This window comes from Vigna angularis, chromosome 2, assembly GCF_016808095.1.
Source record: "Vigna angularis cultivar LongXiaoDou No.4 chromosome 2, ASM1680809v1, whole genome shotgun sequence".
NCBI classification, from domain to species: domain Eukaryota; kingdom Viridiplantae; phylum Streptophyta; class Magnoliopsida; order Fabales; family Fabaceae; genus Vigna; species Vigna angularis.
In genome coordinates this window covers 6,126,417-6,146,273 of record NC_068971.1, presented here as the reverse complement: position 1 = coordinate 6,146,273, position 19,857 = coordinate 6,126,417, and the positions used below count along the sequence as shown (strand labels likewise).

The window sequence follows — 19,857 nt, the reverse complement described above, 5'->3', positions numbered from 1 at the left end:
ACTACTTGAGATTGACACACAAATACAAAAACCAAACGGGAGTTTAAACCTATTAAAAAATTTGCACACGTTAAAGTTTTTGAAGATAAAATTGACATAAAATTAAAAACAGATAAAGTTGATACGCTCCACAAAAGTGGAGACATAGAACGTAGATAAGTATGTCGTACATCTCATGGGTGGAAAGTTCAATTTCTAATATTTTTTTTTTCGTTTTTCGTGTTTTACGTTCCGTTTATCCGTGAAGAGGAAAACAACAGAACCAATGGGTAAAAGAAGATCTTCCTTAGAACGGGAACAACTCTTCGCACATGAAGCATCCAGCCATGTATAACATCGATCTTGGTGCGTGGATACTAAACAAGAGTATGACTATTACAAATGAAGTAAAAAAAACAAAGCAGAAGAGAATAATAGCACAAAGCATCTGTTGCTGAGGAGAACTAAAGAATAATCAGAAATTCAACACAATTCTTATTGACATGAATAACGGAGGAACACAAAATGTGAAGTTCGGTGACGTCAATACCACCAAAGGAAGCTGGCACATTCCCAGCAAACACTCTTCTAAGGGATGAGAAAACAATATCACTTTGGTAGCAAAAATGTCTGATGCACCTAAACTAGATAATGGGAAACAAAACAAATAGTATACACTCTACTTTGCCTGAGGATGGGATGCAATGAAGTCCACAGCATGTTTAATAGAGTTGATCTTGTCAGCCTCATTATCAGGAATCTCAAACCCAAACTCTTCCTCAAGAGCCATCACAATCTCCACAGCATCCAAACTATCCAGTCCGAGGTCATTATGGAAGTGAGCATTCGGGGTAACCTGACAAATACAAATCCAAAAGTTAGCTAAATAAATAAGAAAAAATGGTTTCATTCATACATAGCATAACAGAGTCCGTTGATTAAACAGTGAAAACAAAAATCCATCATCAAATAAAACCATCCATTTATCCTTAAAATATCATTCTCTCTCTCCTATATAATCCTTATAAGTAATTTCTTAAGTATTAGAACTCATGCTAAACCGGCCCATAAACTAACTTAAATACGTATACTAAGGGACTAAATGTGTTTTTGAATTCCTATTTCTGTGGAACCAATCGTCTATTTGCATTTTCCAATTCACAAAACGGAGAAGCAACAGCACTTACGAGTTGGTAAAATTATGGGGGTTACATACTCACATTCACACTTAAGGTATTACTTTTACAATTTTAGATTTATTTAGATAATCTTCTGCATAAACAGTTCTGAAAAAAAAGAGGTAAAAAATAAAATGAAATAAAAAAATTTGTTCCCTCACCTAAATTTAACATTATGCACAATGAAAACCACCTTGTAGAGATGTCGATCATGCCTTTTATAACTTCAGAAATGGCGAAAAAATTAGTGGTTTAATTATTCTAATATTCTAAATTAGCATCTCTTCATACTGCTCTAACTACGCGAGAGATGCAATCAGTAACCGTTACGGTCAGGAAACAGTTGAACATCATTGACGTTGCAAGTGAAACGACTATGCGGAAAAGAAAGATTGAAACTAACGTGAAGAAGAAAGTGACGTGGCATTTGTCTAGGGTTGGCAACAATTGAAAATATAACAGGATCAATAAATTAGGCGTGAATTGAAGCGGTAACAGACGGAAATGGAGAGTAGAACCTTGGCCGGGTCGACTTTCTGGAAGTTTTTGACGCAGGAGATGACGCGATCTGCGACCTCGGACTTGTCGAGAAAACTGCCACGAACCTCTTCACAAAAACGGCGAAGGAAGACGGTGGGAGCGAGGGTTAACGGAGAGTTGCGGGGAAGAGCGTCGACGCGCACTCTCAGGTATTTGATCAATGGTAAAGTGCTCCTACTCGCCGCCATGGATCTGCTGCAACTGTGAAACCAACCTAGAACTCACTCTCTACCCTCTTCTCGTCTTTTCGATTCTCTCTTCTTTCTTATGTTTTGTTGATGATGGATCACAATAACCAAAACACACTCTTCTCTTCCATCTGCACAGCCTGGGCTCTACAATTACGACCTCAGGCCCAACAGTGCGTGTGGCCCAATCTATCTCCAGGAAATACGTTTGCACCTCCATTTTTCTTTCTATACCCAACATTTTATAATCCCCATTTTGCCCTTCGTGATTTATTTCTCTTGCCATTTTTGTGCTTCAATAGGAATTATGTGCAATTATGTGAAGTGTTGGAGAATTTAGTTATGTTATGGTAGACACAACAAATGTATAGTCTAGGATATATTTTCAAATTTATAATCTAAAAATGAAAAAGAATAATAATTTCTTGAATTGTACGATAAAATATTTGAAAATACGTAATACAAAATTGTATTTTCGGATTCTACAATTTAAAAAAAAATAAAATTGTAGTTTGGATTAACACACTGAAAATTCTTAACTTTCAAATGTACAATTTTGTTGAATCATTCAATTTTTGTTAGAAGAATTCAGTACTTTTACATTAGAAATTGCAAGCTTACTAAAACTATAAAAAAAGAAAAATGATAATTATAAAAGTTAATGACATTTTGGAAAGTTTAATAACCCTTTGTTAAATTATATTGGCCAAGGTTAAATAACAATAATTTCTCCTCCTATTTTTAAATATTTATCCCTTCTATGTTTAAAATTATATTCATTATTCTCTTTATTTCACTTAAAAACTGCAGATGTATTGTTTGATATAATCGCCATTAAAGTATCAAAAAACAAAATCGGGGTCAGTGACGATAGCTTTTGCGTTAGAAAATCGCGTTGGAATTTCAGTCACCAGCAACCAAAACCAGAAATAACTGCACAGCTTAAGCTTCTGTATTGTATTGTATTGTTTTGCATCGCCCAGCCCCATGTTGGTGTTCTTCATTTGCGTATTGGTTTTCTTCATCTTTCTGTACAAATTCCTCACCGCTTATGGTATTTCATTTTTTTCACTACATTGCTTTCTCTTTTCATTTATCCTTTTTTTTTGTTCTAATTCTCGTTTTTGATTTAATAGGCGATTTCACTTTGATGTCTAAGAAGCAACCTAAACGCGAAGAAATTGAAGATAAGGTTGCGAGAATCACACATACACATCCTTGAGTGTTTTCTTCTTCGTGTCTTACATAAATGACTTTGTCTTTTCATGTTTCATTTCCACCCAGGTTGTTTGGATTACTGGCGCTAGCCGTGGAATTGGTATGACAAGAACTCTTCTTTTTTATTTTAATTTGATTTTTCCATTTCAGTATTATATTTCTGTTGGGTTGATTCATTCACTCACGTTGACCTTGGACTTCGATCAAATAAATATTGAATTCTAATTCGCCCAGAAATCACATTGATAAGTGAAGGAATCAAAATAATTGAACTTTGAAGAATGTAATCGAGGATGATTAATGATTGCAACCCACTTTCTAACTCATTTGTTTGAATGCGCACTCATTAGTATCTAATCTGCAATGCCTTATAGTGCCCATTTTTACTTATTTTATTTTATTATTTCAGATTTCCTTTTTGCTTACTTTGTTCTGTATAATCCTAGAAGGATTCCTTCAAAAAGCCAGAACTTTTCCCATAACTAATTTTGCTGGCAGAGCTGATTTCTTCTTCTTTTTGGTTCCTTCAATGATGTATGTAAAGGGGAGATTTTGGCTAAACAGCTTGCAAGTTTAGGGGCCAAGCTTATAATCTCTGCGAGGAATGAAGTTGAGCTAAGCCGAGTAAGGACACAACTGAAAGGTATTTTTGTGTTTTGTTACTGGAAGTTTCATGTGCTAAATTAGTTTGTAAATTATGTACAAATAATGACATATTCACATACCATGATCTATTAATGTGTGGTTTGCATACCACCAGGTAAGCATGCACCTGATGAAGTCAAGATTTTACCATTGGATTTATCCTCTGGAGAGGATTCTCTAAGGATAGCTATTGAGAAAGCAGAATCCTTTTTTCCGGATTCCGGTGTTGATTACATGATCCATAATGCAGCTTTTGAGCGTCCTGTAAGACTTACTGCTTTATCCAATGGTTTATTTAGCACTTCAATATGCTTGTAAGTTAAAATAAGAGGAAATAGAGGTTGACTGTCATCCTTTAATTTAGAAGAACAATTTGTCAAGGCAGCATTATTAGTCACTATTTCATTCTATTGGGTGTTTGTGCATGCGTGTCTTTAGCCCTATGAGTTTGGAAACATTTCATCAGCAGAAATTCCTACTTCAAAGGTGATACTTTTTATTGGTCAGCATGCATTTCAGGATATGTGTAGCAACTATCTACATTAAACGAACACCAGCCCTGAAAAAATTTCATTGGATGATGCTAGCTTATCATTTCATGCCAGTATAATATAGTTATGATGCTTTTTTGAAAGCTGATAAAATTTCTCTTCACTTATCTGATAAAATTTGCTGATCATATGCTCATTGGATTAACTGTATTGTTAATTGATTATTTTGTTGTGCAGAAAACATCAATTTTAGATGTAACTGAGGAAGGTCTTAAGGTATTTCATAAAGGAGACTCTCACTCCTGTTGTTTAATTACCAATCCTTTACTTTAAAATTTGTTTTTATCCCTTTGTTAGTTTTCTTCCAAAACTTTAAAAGTAGAAATCTGAAGTTTTATATTACACTTTTCTCCTGATTAGGCTACATTTGATGTCAATGTTTTTGGGACAATAGCTCTTACAAAGCTCTTGACACCTTTCATGTTAAAGAGGGGGCATGGTCATTTTGTGGTGGTAAGCAGCAATTCATAATAATATCTTATTTTGGTTATGAAATCTGAATGGCAATAGTATATTAAATGTGTGTTTGTTTTCACGTTTATTTCCATTGAATGGCAATCCATGGATTTCTTCCATTCATGTTTGGATGCTTTGAAAAATGCACTAACCGCAAACCAAGCACACTCGTCTTAGCAGTAATCAGAAACTACAGCAGCTGGAGCTTTCAGGAAGATGTTTGTGACTGCATTGATTTATTAACCAAAACAAGTGCAACTAAAAAGAAGAGAGTAGTCACGAACTAGTCAGCTTTGCTGCTACATATTATCTGTCAACGATTAATAATAAATTTAACTTTTTTGGTAAAATTATATTGACGTGTTATATGTTTTTGCATTAATTGCTGAATATGCTAAGAACTAATGCACATATTTTTGGAGAACTTATTCAATATTTCTTGTAACCCCTTTCCCATTAATAAACTGATAATCTTTTGTTCCCTTCATTTGCAATAAGATGAGTAGTGCAGCAGGAAAGACACCTGCCCCAGGTCAGGCTGTATACTCTGCTTCCAAATATGCGCTCAATGGTTACTTCCATACCTTGCGTTCAGAGGTATGTAGACTGTGTACAGGAAGGGATGCAATTTACCATGATAAACCATACTATAGTGCACAACTGGAAGATAAACGTAGGTTTTGTCTAATGTGAAAAAAAAAATGGGTATAATGGATGTTGTTTTATTGTAATTATCATACTGTACATAGTCATGCACTACTAAACATTTAATGGTGACAGCTCTGTCAGAAAGGGATCCGAGTTACTGTGGTCTGTCCTGGTCCAATAGAAACGTCAAATAATGCTGGATCAAAGGTTCCATCTGAGGTTTGTGTATTTGTTAATTCATGCATTACTACTGCAAAGAAAGACAAAACTTGAGTGAATTTTTCTTTACTTTCTTCCAACCATAGTACGTAGTACATGTATCTTTGGAGACTTCTAATACTCTAGAGTGATAAATGAAGATACACTACATTTTTTTCTGAGCTTATACATGCATGCTTTTCAAGAATGAAGAAAAAAATTTCCTTGCTCATTTTTAGCAAAAGTTGATGAATGTAATTTTTACTAAAGAAAATGGCATGTATTCAAAGAAGCAGCATAGGGGAAGATGTTGGAGTTTACAGTATTCTTTCCCTTTTGCCTTTTTATTGTTGCTATTGTTCACTTTAACTCATGTCATGTGTTCTCTGGATGTATCAATTGAGTCATTGACAGATTGTTTCATTCATGTGAAATTCTGACTCCACAGAAGCGTGTGTCATCTGAAAGGTGTGCGGAGCTGACTATCATTGCTGCAACCCATGGCTTAAAGGAAGCTTGGATATCATATCAGGTAAAAGCATTGATTAGAAATGTACTTCTGTTTCAATATGTCGCCATTTTTAAACATTTATTCTCTGCATTTTGTGCAATGAATCTGCTTCATACTTGTTCTGCCGTTTTTCGTACACGCCACTTTGTTTGCCTCTTACACAAGTGAATCTCAGGTGTCTGTTTAGATAAAGCAACTTCCTTACAATTTGTCATTAAATGTGTCAGTGTGACAGTGTCTTGAGGTACATTTCATGCAACTGTTCGAATAATTATGTAATTGACGTGAAGATGTAATAATGCTCCCTTGTCAATTTGTTACATCATGGAATTTAAGTATGATGCTGGGAATATTTGTTCATGCTTTACTTTATGGAATCTAGCAGAGTTTTTGTTCACTCCTCCCGAAATATTGAATGCTTTCATCAATTTAAAATTTGGTTGCATCTAAGCATTTGGCTTCTCACGATAAATAGTCTAATTGATGTTTTCAATTAGCATGAATTAAAATTTCCAGTTTGCAACTTTAATCCTTAATTTTTTTTTGCGTGCAGCCTGTGCTTGCTGTCATGTATCTTGTTCAGTACATGCCATCTGTTGGTTATTGGCTCATGGACAAGGTATTTTCTATTAATTATATAGTATGCATTTTTGTAACTTTATTACGTATTTTTTTTCTTTCTTTCTTTTTTTGCTTATGTGCTACTGGACATCGATCAAAATGAATACAAATATTGATACCTTGTACAAATGACTGTAGGTTGGCAAAAATCGAGTAGAAGCTGCCGAAAAGAAGGGAAACACATATTCTTTGAGCTTACTGTTTGGAAAAAAGAAGGCCACTTGATGCCCATCTGTGCATGGTTTTCAAAGATTTGTATCAAATATATTTTAGTTAAAGGTTCTCTATCAAAATGAATAACACCCTTTCTGGCAATTGACAGAATAGTGTTATATATTATTCCAAAACGAACAATGAAGGTTTATAAACTTTCAGTGGGCGAGCCATTCTGCAATACTCCACATTACTTCTCAAATACAGAACATTTTTTTTATGTGCGCGAGCCTACGGTATATTTTTGTTGTTGACGATGGAGCTGCAGAAAACTTGGATGATGTAAGGAGTCTAGTTCAGTAAAAACAAATGGCAGGTGATACTCAATTTCCAAATATCACTGGAAGAAGCCATTGAAAAGTGTACTGAACTCGATACTTCGAGCTCCAAAGTTGCATTATTTGTCCATTATATACAACACCCAGTTAAGATAATATTAATAATTAATGCAGTCATAACCAACAATTAAAATTATCAATGGAGAATACTTGCAAAGCAGCATACTATCTAAACATAATTTTGCATTGGAATTGACTACAGAGAGCACCTAATATAACAACCAATCCGTAATCCATGAATACAAGAGGTTATATTAGTTAACCCCGCTTGTAGACAGTGACATATTGAGCTTGTATTTGAGGTAAGATTTGATGAAAGGGTCCAACTCGCCATCCATTACAGAGATGACATCTGTGGTTTCATGCCCTGTTCTTACATCTTTGACTAGTTTGTATGGATGGAATACATAGTTCCGTATTTGTTGTCCCCATTCAGCCTTGACTGCGTCCCCTCGAATCTGCTTAATCTCTGATGCGCGCTGCTCTTCAGCTATAACCAACAACTTGGCTTTCAAACGGCTTAAAGCTTTGATCTTATTCGCCAGTTGCGATCTCTCCTCTGCACCATGCTTGTTTAATTTTAAAACTTGCAATTAAAAACACATGTTTGAATTGGATGCAGACTAGAAAAGGCTCAAGTGACCCTCAAAATTTAACAAAAGCATTGGTGGACATACACAGTCCATACCAAATATTAGTGAACCTAGACATACACAGTCCATACCAAATATCAACCGGAGTCCATCTTTAACAAAAGTCCAAATACACTACATAGTACCATTCACGCAGTATTTTGATCTGTTAGATGTATGCAAATGTGCAATGCACAAAATAAATTATTGATAAAACGTTTTAACACAAACCAAGTAATCATAACTGAAAATTCAGAAAGTCACCACAAACAGTTTCAAGTTCGATTATCATATACGTGTTCCAAACAAAGAGGGCTGTAGTGATTAGCTTACTGGACATTACTGGGATCACTTTGTGCTTATAGATTAGTTTCCTAAATGACTACTTCTAGATTCTGGTCATACTGAAGGGGTTAGAGTGGGGATCAGAATTCCCAAAGAGGAACAATTAGCGGCATATGTTTGAAACTTTGGTTCATTGAAGTAGATTGACACTAAATTATTTTTAAAGTATAGTGTCTCCAAATATATGAGTTATCATTATCTTAGAATTTATGATGTATTTGAAACTACGAGCAGCAACCTGCATATTGCCAAATGCAACATGGAAGAGTACTTTAGAAAGGTGTGTAATATATCCAGAAAAATATACTATTGGGATTAAATAATTCCCAAATGAGCTGAACAAAATAAATAAATAAATAAATCCCAAAGGAGAAAAACGAACCTGTGCAGCGAACAGTGACACCAGTTGGAATGTGTGTAATCCGAACTGCAGTTTCAACCTTGTTGACATTCTGACCTCCCTTTCCACCTGCTCTTGAAAAACTAATATCCAGGTCCTCCTCGGGAATTTCAACATCCATAGATTCCTCTGGAAGAAGAGGCATAACCTCAACACCAGAAAAGCTTGTCTGTTTATAGATATTAAAAAATTAGAGTTTAAAAGAAAATATTATGAATATGATAATTAAAGGGAAAATAATATTAACGATTCATCAAATATCTAATAGCAAATCTGTAGAAAATGAATAAGCACTTTTTTTTATTGTATTCGTGAGGCAAGGAGGGGAGGAGTGGACATTACACTAGCATCATTGTCATTCACAAACACGGTATTTCAGCTATCTGAAATTCAGCCACCAAAATGTTGGTTATTACCTGACGAAGCCCTTTGGCATTAAAAGGTGATTGACGAACAATGCGATGCGTTCCTTTCTCCCCAGACAAATACCCATATGCATAACGACCTTCAACTTCAACAGTGGCAGACTTAATTCCAGCTTCTTCTCCGGGGGATTTCTCAATCACTCTGGTCTTGTATCTTTGTTTCTCACTCCATCTCATGTACATTCTAAGAAGCATGTCTGCCCAATCCTGTTCTGGAGATGATAATTTTTGTACAGAAGTTAAAGCTGAATAGGCAGAATCGCCATTAAGTACTCAAATTTCAAAATATGATACAAATAAAAAAAGGAACTGGAAAGATGGATACGTTGGTTTCATCATCTCACACTAGACAGGGCAAATATCCTGTAATCTGGGATGGAAATAAAATCAGTAAAATAGGCCCCACATATAACTACTTTTTCTAAACGGTGGAATTTTACTTCCGTAACAAACCCACGCCCCATATATTGGGAGATCGACTGTCCGGATTTATTGCATGTGATATGACTGTTAATAATCAATACTTGGTAGTATAGAACAACAAATAATGCCAAAAGGCGGGAAAGGTTAAATGTGTTGAGACATATAGGTAGTATTCTAAAGTCATAACTCAACAGCAGGACAAGGAAAAAGACAAATTATAGCTTTTCTGGGCATTCAAGTTCTGACATTCTACCAGTACAATCTATCAGACTAAAATGTTTTCTTTTCACCTTGAACTAGGAATGTCAGAAACAAGTTCATTACTATATCTGAATAAAGATAGCTATTTACCTGGGCATCAGTACCACCAGCACCTGCTGTAATAGAGATAACAGCACCTTCTTTATCATAAGGACCAGAGAGAAGTTGAGTCAGCTCATATCGATCTAGTGATTTATTCAGTTCTTTAATAAGATTGGTGGCCTCATCAAAAAGTCCTCTATCAATGGATTCCATTTCCTCAGTCAGCATAACTATTGTTTCTGCATCCTCAACCTACATTCATTGTGACGAAGATCCATATTGGCACATAGCTTAATTTGCATTAGAGTAGAAGTGGGAACAATATGAGCCCGCAGAGAGAAACGAAAGATTTAGGCATACACCATACATATATCATGATCCAGCCCTCTTTAAAAGCCAAGTCTACAGATGGGATGATTTCCTTTTCCCCAGTCTGCTAGTCGATTAGTTCCTTTCGGTTTTGATGTTCTTTTACAACTAAGTTTTCTTTAATTTCCTTTATATAACTATTGAATAAAATATAATAATTTTATCAAATGTTATACCAATTTGAACACTAAATGTTTAAGTTTCTTGGCATGATGGAAGGACTTCGCATTGAATGGCTCTGAATAAACTTTCAGGTCAGGTCAAGCTTTTATATTTTCAAAAAAGCCCCAGTCAACCCCTCCTAAGATGTGTAACAAGTCAGGCTTAAACCAATGTCTTGAAGATAGGACCTGTTTAGGCAACTGCATAGTTTAGTCTAGTCTAGCTTTCTAGCTACTCCCATCCTATTACAGTAAATATAATAAACATATTTAGCACATATGGCCAACATACGGGACAAAAAACCTAACAACTTTTATAATAAGTTCATCACTGAAACCATCGGATCAATCTGAATGAAACCCGTGAACAAATCTATTTTTAAAATTTGCCATTTTCTTTTAAATGAAGGAATTAGAGAATAGATTATAAAAAATAAGGGCAAGAAAGAATAATTGGGAGATTTAAAGAAAGGGTCAGGGACAATTTTTGTGCATCACTTAGAAAAATAGATCAATCCTTTTCCTTTCAAAAGAAGAGGCACCCAAAATGCAGGTACACAAACAACATTTAAATATTCTAATTTATTTTTACAATTGTAAACGTAAATTCATTTTAATTAGTAATGTAAAAATAATTTTAGAGAAGAGCGTGGTCGTTTAATTGTCAGGAAAAAAGATCAAACTCAATAACACTGTATTCTTACTTGTACACATAAACCTGCAGTTTTGGTAGCTGAAACAACCCTGTGTGATGTATTTCAACTTTACATTCCACTCTTTATTGTTAGCATATCTGGTGCTCTTTCAGCCAGAACTTTATAATTGGACACTGAAACTTGGGGTTCCCCATTCAGCCAGGACTTTTAGGAAGGACATGCTGGTCCTTCCTAAAATAATTGTTGAGAATCAATATAAGTAAATCTAACCTGGGTTTTAAAATCATTGAGTAATTTTATCTTCTCTTTGACATCAGCCAAGGTCGAAAGAATGTTTTGAGCTTTGGCCCGATTGTCCCAGAAAGAGATATCTGCTGCTTGCTCCTCCAAATTGGCAAGTTCTTGCTCCAATAGTTGTAGACCAGAAGACTCTCTAATCTCTTCAACACGTTGCAACATAATTTCAACATCCCTCCTGAGGGAGTAAAAATCTGCAAAAATAACACCAAGTTATGTGCTACTTTATGGCAGCAACAAATCCATAATTGTTAGCAAGTTTCCTCTGATTAAACCATTCATGAACTATTATGAATTATATGATTATGATCATGAAACAGCAAGAGGGAAAGAAGAAAATTTCAAGCGCCTTATATCTAAAGAAGTTCACAGGATAATATGCAAATCTACTTATTTAGTTACAAACTATATCTTAGATTGCATCAATTTGGAAAATTGAAAATAATAAACATCCAAGGTTCAAAAGTGGTCTTTTTGTGTTGGCATTCCTTTAATTAAAAGGCTTCCGACTCCCAGTAATTGAATACTAAAAATCCAAGGAACCCCTTCCACTCAACTACAAGTTAATAGAACAAAACAATTGAACTTGTCACACAGGGGGCTTGGTTTATAATTGGAAAGAGATAAATGCCGAAGCCATGTTAGCCGTACTATAAACACTGAGTGTGTTTATCCAATATGCACATACAGAAATGAAACCACATCAAATTTTCATTTAGTTAAAGCAATAGTTTATAGCTTCTAGAGGAACGCTACATGGCCATTGACGTGAAAAAAGATACGCTATAGTAACATCATGTCACCTCAAATCCAATGCTCGGTTTGCAAAATTTATTTTGAATGAGATTGATTTTGGTCGTGAAGATTAATTCTCAATTGATGTGATTTACGTTTGAATGTTTTAATTTAAAGACAATATAGTAGTACAGCTCAAGACAAAAATTTTATCCAACACAACAGCTGACCGAACATTTTCCAACTCAAAATCAATTCTGGATGCATCAATTTGTTGACGTTAAACCAAACATAGACATTTTGATTGATTTTTCGAAGGGATCCATTAGGGAGATTCAACAACAATAAAGTCACGTCTACATACACTTTAAATCCAAAACCTTAACACATCCCCTTCAACCCAAAACTTTAGACCTGTTTTATCAAACAACAAGACACGCTTATGTGAAACCTCTGTCAAGACTTTTGATACAAGAAATCATAAGATTCTTCACCTATTTCATATTCATGTGAGCCGGTCATCATGTTCAATTGTTCATCTCTACCTCAATATGGGACTTAGCCTCATACTTGAATTCCCAATTCATTTGCCTATAACAATTGCCTATAACATTTATGTGAAATCACGATAACTAATAAAGTTAACAGCCAGATTAGCACTTCTAGAAAAATATATGGCAGATGTTATCTTAGAGAAATTATGCGAGAGTTTTTACAAATTAGTTTATACATAAGTTAATTTAAACTTTTGAATTCAAAACACTTACTAAAAGGTTAAACTAAAATAAGATAAAAAAAATAAAAAAAAAAAAACTTATATTTTTGACTGAAGACGCAGGTAAAGTACCTTGCAGAGCCCATTCACTGGCATCGGTGTTCTCTCCTTCACCGACACTCAACTGGTTCTCCGGCGCCGCGAACAGAACTGCCACAAAATCCACAAACACAAGAATGTATACTAATTCAGAGATCGGAATATTATAAAATGTGAAAATAAATTGAATAAACAAAGAAAGTAAATAGGAGGAGAAGAAAATGAATAGTGAAAAAATGGCGGAAAAGAAAATGAAATTACGAGACGGTGGAGAAACACGCGAAGAGGAGAGAATGGTGGCGCGAAAAGATAAGAAGGGGAAGTGCTTAGAAGGATTGGGGATTTGTTTTGGAATGAGAAGAGAGCGTTTGCGCGTGGCGAATAGAATGGTGCACAGAGGCTGAGAAACAACCTCCATGGCTATCGAGCTCGAAAGGTAAGGAAGGGAACAACCAGATAAGACACTGCTTCACACTCTTCACTGCTTATTTGGTTTGTCAAAAAATGGATATTTGTGTATTAGAGTTCAATAATAGTAGAAAATTTACTTTATGAGATATAATAGCACGACTTAAGTTTATAATGGTGAAAATTTGGATTTTTGGGTGTGTTGATATGGGTTATGAGAAACATAAAATGGTAGTCAAACCTTTGAGAAAAACACAAATGAAAGATAAAGATGTTGCAAGAAAAATAATTCAGTTGTAATTGAAAGAGGTGAATTGGGAAATATTTGAAGTTAGGAAAATAAGTATTTCAATGAAGTCTTTTTTGTTACAGCTAATTAGGTGCAAGTGACCAATTTTTGTAATAATTTATGATATTCGAAATTAGTTAAAAATGTGTAATGAATATTTGATGAATTGTTGTTAGTGGTTTATAATATAGACAAGTATGTGAGTTTTAATTAGAGGGACATAATTACTCCTAAAAATGTTGAAGATTTATTGATACTTATATTTGTATCAGAGTTTCATTCATATAAATGTAGTTGATTCCACAAATACAAAATATATAATATAAGTATTAGTATGTTAAACATTTTGTAACTATATGATTGATTTCATGTAGTTACAATATGAATGTGATTGGTATGAATGTGATTGGTTTCACGTAATAGTAAAATGTTTACTTGAACTAATCTTATATTTTTATCTTGAATATAATATATTTGAAGTGTTGAACTTTGAAGGATTATTTAAATATTGGACATACTTTCCATTTTTTTTATTTTGGAAAAACTACTTTTGTTATTTGTATTTGTTTAAATAAGGTTTAATATTTATTTTGATTTTTGTTTTTATAATTTCTATTTAATGTGGTTCTTATCTTTTTAAGTGTTCAAAGTGTTTTATTTTTTTTAACTTTTGTTTAATTTAGTCATTTTTTTTACAACATCTAAATCGTTAACATAGTGTTTATCTAAGCTCAGTGAATACGTGGCTGCCATTTTGTCTAATATACTTATCCATGGCACTGAAGTAATTAGGATTTTCTGGCTTTCCAAGGCTGGTAGTGAAGTAATTAGGGTGTTTTTGGTTTCCCATAGTGAAATTAAGGTTTTCTGGTTTGGGTTTTCATTTTGCAGGTTGTTGTTGTTTCGTAGTGGTCCGTGATGGTTATGTGTTGCAGGTGCGTGGAGGACACGCGATTCTGTGGTGGCCTTCTCTAGTGACGCGACAAAATGTTAAACTTGCAATTTGGGGTTTTTTTTGTTTGAAGAATATGACAAATGGCATTGTGCATGGTGAATGCAGTTAGGTTTGTTGTAGTTTGGAAAGGGAGATATGTGGTGGTGCGAATAGGCATTGCGATTTAAGTTTGCAGGTTTGGGATGTGATTCGTAATTTGGGTGCTTGTGATTTTGGGGTTTTGTTTTTTTTGTTTTTTATTTATTTAAGGCTTTCTATTTCAGGTTGTGATTTCGAACAATGGTAGCTTGCGGTAGCTCTTTGTTGTTATATGGTGGTTGACGAAGATGGAAAGTGCAAGGATGGTGAATCATTAACATAGTGGAAGGAAATCATGATGATATGGTGGTGAGAAGTTGAAGATGATGAGGTGGAAAAAGATCATGGACAGCCATGTCAGAAATAATGATCACGTCTTTCACCAAGACTCATGTTAATATTGTGTCATTATGATTATTTTAAACTTTAAAAACACATTAAACAAAAATTACGAAAATAAGGATCTAATCCATATTAAACCTTTAAATAAATTACTTATTGGAATAATATAATTTAAGTTAATTTTAATTTTAATTTTATTTAAAGAACTCCTAATTAGATTATAGACTTTTCATTTATATGATAACTTGTTCGTATGTGTCGGCACACAAAGAGAGATCAAAGGATATTAATTGTTGAAAAAGTTAGATTGTTAAGATTGGTACCATGTCGTGGTCATGAAAATTTAGCTTATAGGAGTGACTTAAATTCATTATAATTATAAAAAATATACGTCAGATTCAATAAAGGTTTAGTTTTTTTAGCACCTCGTTTGATTATTCGCAAAAGTTTGAAATTTTCTAAATAAAATAAATGGATTCCTAAGTCTTATATTTAAAAAAAATGTATACCTGTTGGAGAATTCCTAAAATATAATTTTTAGATAACAATGGAAACATCTCTTTAATTTTTTTTTTGCATGGTTAATTAACGAATGTTCACTTATCTTAATCGTAGATTTGTTTACATATGTTGAGAATTTAAATACGAGTAAAAGTAATAAATAAAAAAATAACATCATATAATCAAAGTGAAAGATTTATTAATTTATGTAATTAGACTCAAATTTTATTAATATTATGTATTTTTCATAAATCTTTTATAAATTTTTTATTTTTCAATAAATCTTTTTTAAGTGTAATCAAGGTTAACAACAAATTTTTTTACTTATCAAAGTAATTGTTTTAATAACATTTTGTGATTCAAGTAAGTATCAAATGCAATAATTATTTTATTAGAAACTATTGCCAAAGTAATATTTTTATGGATTTAAAATATGTTTTATTTTATTTAAATCATCCTTAAATTGTTACATTATTTTATTACAACATAGTTATTTTTTCATAATCAAGTAATAACATGATTATACCATAACTTTGTGATATTTATTGTGACAATACATATAAATATGAAGATGTTACAAATGGTACATTTAAATTTCTTTATATAGTATCTACTTATTAAACTGAATAAAAATTTTATCTTAACTTTTGGTTTGTTAATTTGTCATACATTTATGTTATACTGCCACTGTGACAATAATATAATGAACATCCACGATAAACACAAATATCAAAAGATTAAATTGTGCATGTTATGGTAAAGTATATGTAGGTTTACTTTTATTATTATTATTATTAAGTAGTATGGCATTTATGTAATATTAGATATTTGTCATCATCAAGACATTTCTATAATTAATTAACTATATTAAATTCAATATTATAAGTTGATTTTCACGGTTTGCCAAACAATAAACCCATCACAAAAAAATAGATGCCATTAAAACAATTATCATCCAAACAATAAACCCATCACAAAATAATATAAATTTTTTTACAACGTTAATGTTAATTAAATCTTTTTGTTATCGTAATAACTAATTTACATTATTATCTGTGTAGAATATTTAATTAAATTTTATTGCACAGTATAAATAATAAATTTATGTGAAATACTTTTTTTCCAATTATGTTTTTTCTATTAATAAGAAAACGGAAACATCTTTAAAGATACCACTCTCGGACCAATTATTTATTGGTGTGCGATAATTAATCTCTTAATTATTAATTAAGACTCGTGTTAAAAAATGTGATAACATTAAGGAAAGTGTTAAGGGATATACCATTTAGAATTTTATAGATGCTTTGAACAAGTAGGTATCGTACCAGAATTTTCTACAAGTGTGTCACAAAACACGTGGCTTGTGTTTCTTTTTAATTTTTTATGTTAGGGATGCACGTGTCTACCTATTTAATTGTTTCTTGGTGGAAAAGGAATATCATATCTTTTAATATTAATTTATTATTTTCCTCCTCTCATATTTTCTTACATTTAGTTTTTTTAAATAATTTATTATTTGCCCCCTCGATTTTATAATATTTTCCTTCTGACCCTGCCATCTTGTTTTTCTTACAAAGCTTCGCACATCTTTTCCCTCACTTACTGAATTATTAAATATATTAGCAATAACTTAATTCTTAACTATATAAATGAAAAACTTTATTTGAAAGAAATGAAACTTACTTCAATGATCTTCACTTTCAACAAAAAAATAAAAAAAATTGAGCCCCTTTTAAATATTTATAGTTGTAAAAGTTTTAAACTTTTCTAGACACTAAATTCGGATTTTAGTTTTAAAAAATATTTTTTTAGAAAATAGTTTACCAAATCAAAAAATTAGGCAAAAGAAAATCTATAAAATTATACGTGCTTTATTACCAAACAAATTAAATTTATTATAATGTAAATAATTTGATTTAAATTTACATTGAATTTGAATTTTAAAAAATCATGCCCTATTCTATCAAGAAATGTGGAAAGAAATTGTTTGGATGAACAAAGAAAAAGTGATTGCACATATTTTGGAGAAAAGTGTGTGCTTGGTTGTGTTCAAATTAAAGAATATTGATTATTTTGTACAAGTAATTCCTATAAAGGTGTATAGTTGAGGCATGTGATATATTTAATGGAAGTGTTGAAATTTGATAAAGTATATTGTGGGTGAAATGAATGTTATGCACGAGGCATGTTATAATACTTAAATTCTTAAAAAGTTAGTAGTAAATATTTGCAAATATTTCTTATGTCACGAATATCAATGTTATATATCTTATTTTTTCTCAAAATTTATAATATATATATATAATTAAAGAAAAATAAAATAATAAAAGCCGAAACTTATATAAAAATAGGTATAAGTAATATAATTTGTATTGAACATTAACGTTTATATTCATCATATATTTAATACTACAAATGTTATTAATAAAAATACTCAAATATACCCTCTATTTTAATAGTATAAAATTATTAAAATAAAACGTTACAAAGATAATAATAAAACAACTAGTTAAAACAAATTTACCACAAGAAAAATATTTACACCTGTAAAATCAGCTAACTATGCTTCTACTTCACTCTCACCTCTCGTTAGAGTAACTAAGAAGACATATTTATATGCTCCTATCAGTATGATGATCATCGCAGAAAATGACAAACAAACACAAAAGTAAGGGTAAACTAATATTGTAAAAGAAACAAACTTAACATATTAAAATTTCATTATACATTTTATTCCAAACAATTCACACCAATCATTGTAATCATGTAATTAACCTAGATAAAATCATCTGGATAAATGTATTAATATCAGATTATATCAAGTTTTGCACATGTAGTGGTGAAACAACTGCCCCCAAGCTACCACACAAGGTTAATTTGGCTATCACCTTTGGACAAAAAACACCAAACCATATACTAAGACATCCTACTACTCCTCACCACATAATCTCCTTCTTTATCTGAGTTGATGCGATTATCGAAACGTCATGATAACTTCCAAGGTTGAGTCCTTACATCAATACATTACTTACTTGAAACTACCACTGAGAATTTCACCATAAAAATTCTTTCCAAACCATACCTGAGTTCAATCACAGATTTCAGACCATCATTCATTGAAAATCGATGCATGCAATTGAAGTTGTAAGCTTACGAGTTTAAAATCTAACACAAAATAAAATGTTATATCTCTAATGAAAAATACTTAATATGAGTATTTAGAAGAGTGTGAGTTTCTTTTTATGAAAATTGTGTACGTTTTTACACAAAATACCAAAATGAACATTTTAAAAAAATACTTTTAGGCAAGTTATGCCTTATGAAAATGACTTTAACATTGAATTTGAAAGAAGTCATATGTTTTATAAACAACTTTTGATTTATATTTTTGTAATGAGAAGTCATGTATTTTTTACTATATTTTTGTGTACATCTATTTAACCAAAGCCTTGAAAGATAAAAATGAAATTTAATTTTCTTTTCAAATTAAAAATTTTGTGCAACATGTAGGACGTCCAAGTGTTATAAGTAAATTGGTGATAAGGAAAATAATTTTTTTATTTTTTTATAATTGTTAATTGAAAGTTGCGATAAGTGTACACTATTTTATTATTCCCTTTGTGTATGATTTATAAGGAGTAACTATAAAAGGTTACTATAATGATATTTTTCACTTTAATAAAGGTAGACATAAGAGTAAGAATATGTTATATGTGTGATATAGTGAAAATAATATGGCTTAATTATTTGGATGAACCCTATTTTAGGACAAAGGGTCAACTTGATCTTCGTTTTTAAAAAAAATTCAATTTTATCTCTAAATTTGTTAATGTGCATCAATCGAATCATTATCATTAGTTTTCCAAAAACAATGTTAAGAGTGTAGTATGTGGAAAAGGACAATGCATACATGTAAAATTTTGGTAACTATACAATGGAGAGGTTGAAAGATTCGCAAGATATCCATAGAGCTTAGTTAATAGTAGGAAGAACTCAAACAACTTGACAAGACATTCATAAAGTTTATGGAGAACTCAAATAGTTCGGTAAGACATTTGGATAGCTTGACTAAGTTCATGGAGAGCTTAAATAGCTAGGCAAGACATCTGGATAGCTCGGTAAAGTGCATGAAGAAGTCAGACAACTTAACCATCCGAAGAGCTCGACAAGTCAGACCGAGCTTATTGGACTTCTCACCGAGCTATTTGACTTCTTGATGCACCTTATCGAGTTCTAGGAATGTCTTGCCGAACTATTTGACTTTTCCATACATTTTATCGAACTCTCTGAATCTGAGCTATTTAAGTTCTTCATGCACTTAGCTTAGTTCTTCGAATGTTTTGTTGTTTGAATTCTCCATACTTTTAGCCGTACTCTCTGACTGTCTTGTTGACCTATCAACCTCTCCACAATATAATTAAAATTTTTTACAAATATATA

General features: G+C 32.2%; 3 protein-coding genes across 3 annotated transcripts; 1 reads left to right on the top strand and 2 right to left on the bottom strand.

The window, feature by feature from the left end:
* Positions 1-451: 451 nt before the first annotated feature.
* On the bottom strand, positions 452-1,974 carry LOC108327194 (acyl carrier protein 2, mitochondrial). The gene is made up of 2 exons (XM_017560925.2): positions 1,676-1,974; positions 452-835 (listed from the first exon to the last, which is right to left on the bottom strand). Exons 1-2 carry the CDS (start codon positions 1,883-1,885, stop codon positions 659-661), a joined length of 387 nt encoding a protein of 128 aa, XP_017416414.2. The 5' UTR covers positions 1,886-1,974; the 3' UTR covers positions 452-658.
* A 727-nt stretch (positions 1,975-2,701) lies between these two features.
* On the top strand, positions 2,702-7,166 carry LOC108329146 (uncharacterized). The gene is made up of 12 exons (XM_017563206.2): positions 2,702-2,939; positions 3,022-3,077; positions 3,170-3,203; positions 3,648-3,746; positions 3,864-4,012; positions 4,477-4,515; positions 4,660-4,752; positions 5,254-5,352; positions 5,536-5,622; positions 6,050-6,133; positions 6,666-6,731; positions 6,872-7,166. The coding sequence occupies exons 1-12, from the start codon at positions 2,873-2,875 to the stop codon at positions 6,956-6,958; spliced, it is 960 nt and encodes a 319-aa protein (XP_017418695.1). The 5' UTR covers positions 2,702-2,872; the 3' UTR covers positions 6,959-7,166.
* Positions 7,167-7,371: 205 nt separating this feature from the next.
* LOC108329145 (peptide chain release factor PrfB1, chloroplastic) lies at positions 7,372-13,364 on the bottom strand. Its single transcript, XM_017563205.2, has 7 exons — positions 13,106-13,364; positions 12,878-12,955; positions 11,269-11,489; positions 9,861-10,064; positions 9,078-9,293; positions 8,644-8,830; positions 7,372-7,843 (listed from the first exon to the last, which is right to left on the bottom strand). Exons 1-7 carry the CDS (start codon positions 13,260-13,262, stop codon positions 7,539-7,541), a joined length of 1,368 nt encoding a protein of 455 aa, XP_017418694.1. The 5' UTR covers positions 13,263-13,364; the 3' UTR covers positions 7,372-7,538.
* Between the last annotated feature and the right edge of the window lie 6,493 nt (positions 13,365-19,857).

What these genes read in the sequence shown, in the direction of transcription:
- LOC108329146 (XM_017563206.2), top strand. Translation starts at nt 2,873, where the DNA reads ATGTTGGTGTTCTTCATTTGCGTATTGGTTTTCTTCATCTTTCTGTAC. An exon ending in CAAATTCCTCACCGCTTATG is followed by an intron (nt 2,940 to 3,021) that starts GTATTTCATTTT and finishes TTGATTTAATAG; the next exon opens with GCGATTTCACTTTGATGTCT. An exon ending in AGTAAGGACACAACTGAAAG is followed by an intron (nt 3,747 to 3,863) that starts GTATTTTTGTGT and finishes GCATACCACCAG; the next exon opens with GTAAGCATGCACCTGATGAA.
- LOC108329145 (XM_017563205.2), bottom strand. Translation starts at nt 13,262, where the DNA reads ATGGAGGTTGTTTCTCAGCCTCTGTGCACCATTCTATTCGCCACGCGC. An exon ending in GCGTGTTTCTCCACCGTCTC is followed by an intron (nt 12,956 to 13,105) that starts GTAATTTCATTT and finishes ATTTTGTGGCAG; the next exon opens with TTCTGTTCGCGGCGCCGGAG. An exon ending in CTGGTGGTACTGATGCCCAG is followed by an intron (nt 9,294 to 9,860) that starts GTAAATAGCTAT and finishes TCTCCAGAACAG; the next exon opens with GATTGGGCAGACATGCTTCT.
- LOC108327194 (XM_017560925.2), bottom strand. Translation starts at nt 1,885, where the DNA reads ATGGCGGCGAGTAGGAGCACTTTACCATTGATCAAATACCTGAGAGTG. An exon ending in AGAAAGTCGACCCGGCCAAG is followed by an intron (nt 836 to 1,675) that starts GTTCTACTCTCC and finishes TGTATTTGTCAG; the next exon opens with GTTACCCCGAATGCTCACTT.